Source organism: Plasmopara halstedii (genome assembly GCF_900000015.1).
Source record: "Plasmopara halstedii genome assembly, contig: Scaffold_3060, whole genome shotgun sequence".
Taxonomy (NCBI): domain Eukaryota; phylum Oomycota; class Peronosporomycetes; order Peronosporales; family Peronosporaceae; genus Plasmopara; species Plasmopara halstedii.
Window position 1 is genome coordinate 2,128,849 of NW_020189964.1, and position 4,885 is coordinate 2,133,733.

The following is a 4,885-nucleotide window of genomic DNA, read 5'->3' on the forward strand; positions in this document are numbered from 1 at the left end:
GAGTGTTGCATCGAATGTTGCGGAGGTGGCGGAGGTGGCAGAGGTTTTGGATGTGGTCAATGATATGGTGGATGTAGCAATTATAGCTAATACAGCGCTAGTTGCGAAAGATACATCGGTGGCACCGGTCGCGGAGGACGCTGCCACAAGTGTCGTATCAAACGATCTGGAGCCTATTAAGCCAATGATAGAGACTGACGCATTGCTGTTAGGTCAGGTAGAAGCTACTGTGGCAAACATGGTCGCTGATGTGGTGGGAATCTGGTAAATGTTATGGAAGGCTGCGAATTATCCGTGTTTTGCGGCAAATGTTTTGCTCCAACGATTGCTGTTCTCATCCTGTTCGACTGCGGGAATCTCGACAGTAACAAAGACGCAAATTTGATGTCATTAATTGTGACTCTATTATCCATGCTCCCCATAGCGGTATCTCATCCTTCAGTCAACTCCGCCAATCTGTCGCATTATATGTGGCAGAAATGGCGGATCATAAATTATGAAGGATGTAGAGTTGCCGATGGAGACAGGTGTGGTCGCGCAAAGTTGGCGCCATAAAGGTCAAAAATGCCGCCATCATAGAAACTTAAAGATAGAGTGTTTAGTCTATGAAAAGACCGAAGCAGTGATGCCGTACAGGCGAAGGGTGCCATAGTAATCAACGTCCCAAAGTTTAGAAGAAATGGTGGAGCTTGTTAAGTGACTATGTGGTCACGGCTGATATTTGGAGCCGGTGAAGATGCACTTTGCCTCATAGGTCAGCTAACTTTTGACGGCCAAGTGACCGCAGGCCGTGTCATCGCGATTTCGATCCGGCAGATGAATTTGTTCGCACTGCACGTGGAATGAGTTGATGTTGAGAGTAGCATTTTAATTTAGTGACAAAAGAAATGCTTGCAGAGTGCTTGGTGTTGTTAACTTATCTTTTGATCTTTCAAGCAGGATACGCTACATTAGTGCAGTTTAGATACCAACATCATGAAGATTGCAACACACAATTTCGAGATCTTGTCTCTTGGTATTCGATCGAATCACTTGCTGACATTTCAGCCTTAGATATTGATTTCTCGTCTACTTATATTTACTCATCGACTAGATCTTGACGGCGCCGGCTGCAGTTGGAAGCAAAAATTACAATATTATTATGAGATAGTTTGATGCACATGCAATGACATCTCGGATCTCGTACCTTGCTGTCGGCGGTCTCTTGGCTACACTCTTTTTGCTCTTGTCCTCCGCACAACGAGAACTCAATACTCTCCGGCTTACTTCTTCGATCTCCCCTTTAGACATCACTGAAGTTTTCTCCTTACTACTGTTAACTACACCGTGAGACACTTCGACATCGTTCCCAAAAGTAATCTCAGCATCTTTCTCTGTCGGAACTCCTACGCGATCAAGCCAGAAGTCCATACTCACTGAATATCCGTTTCCGTTCGCTGCCTCAAAGTCCCGAGTACGCCGCTCCGGCATCTCCAGGTTAAGCTGCACTACATTCTCGCTACGCCAACGAGAATTCTGTGGATCAATGAGTCGATTGCGTCTTGCGTACTCACTTTCAATTCGACGCGCGCCACGACGAGATATAGGACGCTTTGGACGCAAAGACGACGCCGATATCTCAAGACGACTCACTTGCCACGCATCAAGATCGGCATCATAACGAGCTCGTTTTTCAAAGCTTTGCGCATCATCCAAAGGTACAAAATGACTCAGTAACAAATGCTTAAGCTTGAGTTGGCGAGTCAATTCGCGAACTGTGTCAAGCATGTCTTCCTTCTCGGCTTGAAACTCGACTTTGAGATCTTCAATCTCCGTCGTAGCAGCCTTGTGCTTAGCCCATAACTTCTTCAGTTTGCGCGTCTTGTCGTCAACAACTTCTTGAAGATTTGTGTATTGCTCTTCCAGCAGCATATTTGAATCTTCTTTTTCCGCCAATTCCCGGGCAAGCTGCAACTCCTGCTGTTTCTGCAATTCGATACGAGACTGAGCCTCACGAAGCTTACGCTCCTGCTTCGCCGCTTTATCCAGTACGCGTCCACCAGAAATAAGCTTGTGCTCCAGCGCTTCGAGTTGATTAACCATATCATCCTTTTGCTTAGCCATGGCTTTTTTCTGCTGTGCTTGAGCCTCTAATTCGCGCTCTAGCTGCTCACGCTCCTCTTCTGTTCGGGACTGTGCTGCAAGTAAGATTTTCATTTCCTCCTGAGCTTTATGCTTCAGCTCCCGTTTTTCACGCAGTGCATCCTCTTCCAGCTTTCGTAACACCTCTTCACTCACACCTTCACGCTTCACTATGGTCTTTTCAACAATCCGTTCTACAATTTGTGGTGCAGAAGAGGGTCCATCTTTTGACCACTCCGCACCAATTTCAATCGGCCCATTCTTTTCTTGTGCAGCCAGCGCTTCGCGCAGTTCTTTAATTTTCTCTTGATATTCGCGAATCTTAGCATCTTTCGGGTCTTCATTAATCTTGGGTTTATTCTTGATATTCTTTGCCCGGTTCGCATAGCGCAGCGTCGACAACGTTTCGTTGTAGTTGTAGTCTGCTGGTCCACAGTTGGCAATCATAACGGTTTTGGCATTCCCACCAAGCGAGTCTTGTAATAATCGCGTAAGCTTGGAGTCGCGGTACGGAATATGCTGCGACTTTCCGTCGACAAGGGCAGAAATGACGTTGCCCAAAGCTGAAAGACTCAAGTTTATCTTAGTTGCTTCTTTCATACGATCCCCCGTCGCCCCAGTTTTGGCTTGTCGTTCGCTACCTGCAAGATCTACGAGATTCAGTTTGCCAACACAGACGTGTGGTTTGCCATTCGTGTCAAGCTGTACAGTGGAACACGCCTCAACTGTAATGGTGAACATCGAATGCGAACGTGAGGACGTCTGGTTCATGAGTGTAGCACCAACGCTGCGATTTTTTTTGCCTTGTTGCATCACAGCATCAATCTCCGCAACGTCTGCAACCTGACGAGATGTCAGATCTTTTACAAAGACGCCTGAGTCAACGTTTTCTTTCAGTTCTAAACGATTTTTTGGATCTGGAGCCAGCAGATCACGAATTTCTTCGTTGTAGATCTCGAGATACGACGCATAAACCATAAATTGCTTGTTGTTGGATTCTGTAGCAATGCGATCAAATATGTGTGAAAACGAGTTTGGAATAATTCCTTTAGCCTCAGGAGGATCCGAAAATCCTTCCATCGTATGGGACTTTCCAGCTCCCGTTTGACCGTATGCAAAGATCGTGCCGTTAAAGCCATTTACAACGGAATCGACGATATTGGTGGCTGCTTGAACATACACATCTCGCTGCGAGCATTCGGGTGGAATGGCTGCGTCAAACGTAAACTTCTTCGGGGGTTCCCTGGCGTCTGCTTCCGGATTTGCTAGAGAAATCTCACCTTGTGTTGGATTAGCGTTAACAATGTACGTACGACCATCTTGAACTTCTTTGGTGCTAAGTGGGCGAATTCGAACACAAACGCGAACACTTTCACTCTTGTTCGCCATTTCGTCGAGTGATCGGCGCTTCTGGACGGTGGATAAAAGTATGACGTTAACACTAGCAGCGGTTATGACAATTTGAGCTGGTTTTCAATGCTCAAAGGTCGTTGACAATGTCGAACTATCAGACGGAGTACCATCAGCTATTCGAACAAAGAGGATGATATCACGATACCGTTACGAGTACCCCTCGTCATTTTATGAATATGAAATTGCTATATCCTTAAAAACGACTCCAGTTTTTCCAGTTTAAAGTTTGTCGATTTTGTAGTTTATAGACATGATGACTTCTCGATTGTACCTTGCTAATAATATACACCAACTACATGAACAGAAGAATTTATGCATATATCATCTTAAATTATTATGATCAAAGATTAAAGATCGGTCGGGGGACGTGACTCCTGGTGGGGAGCCTTGGTGAAACCCAAACATCAAGTAACTGCTTCCTAACGTTGACAATTGTGGGACTCGAGCCCTGACTCAACAGATTAAACCAGATCGGAGATTGATAGTTTTGAAGTGGAATTTGCTGTAGTGTGTTACAAAACAGCATTCTACCAGTAAAGACTCAAATGATAGACAATATTGTAGAGATCCGAGTTTGGCGCCGGTGTTGCTGGTCTTGCGGCTCGGTGGGGTGGGACGTTGACGCCACCGTATGTGGCGTAATAGGGAAAAGATACTGAACGCCCGAAAGTGTCTGTAAGGCGATGAAGAAAGGCCACTTCCTGCTGTCCACGAAGATCTTCTGCTAGACATCACTATAGACCGTCTTCTTTGCAAAGAAGTGCTAGAGTCAAATAATGCGTCACATCAATGTCCCTTTTTAAAAGAAGCAATGTGAAATCAAGTTTGCTGGTTAGAGAGCGAATCTCTCCGCTTAGCGCTGATTTTTTGCGTCAGATAGACTATCGGTATGCATTTTTGTCACTATTTCGGCGCAAATATTGACTCCTATATGAGGTAGACTGTAGAGCAGAATGTCTATTTGAAACATGCTAAGCGTTTTTGAACTAGTTGATCGAATATAGCGAAATCCCTTCAGCTAAAATTAATGCTCCGGGGTATTTGGCAATAGCACCAGTAACGATCAACTGTTTGGTGACGCAATTTTATGTATTCGTGTAGATCACAAAAAATCGGATGATATCATTCACACAAGATACTTTCGAAAAGTGCTCGCCTGTATGTATTTAACAAAACAAGCCCTGATGATTGTTTCATCTGCGTCATATAAAATTGGGATTATTACAAAAGGTGATACAAATAGAAAATATTAGTGTGACATCTTTAATTGCTCGCCCAGCCTCCTAGCCGTTGGTCCATCTCTTTTGCTTGAGTTCCTCCATCTCCATGGCACACGCCTTCAATGTAACGG

The 4,885-nt window shown here is 44.9% G+C and overlaps 1 protein-coding gene across 1 annotated transcript; it reads right to left on the reverse strand.

The window, feature by feature from the left end:
• Positions 1-1,078: 1,078 nt before the first annotated feature.
• On the reverse strand, positions 1,079-3,510 carry PHALS_06936 (kinesin-like protein; the record flags this gene model as incomplete). The annotated part of the gene is made up of 2 exons (XM_024720315.1): positions 1,079-1,109; positions 1,187-3,510. The coding sequence occupies 2 exons, from the start codon at positions 3,508-3,510 to the stop codon at positions 1,079-1,081; spliced, it is 2,355 nt and encodes a 784-aa protein (XP_024585526.1).
• Between the last annotated feature and the right edge of the window lie 1,375 nt (positions 3,511-4,885).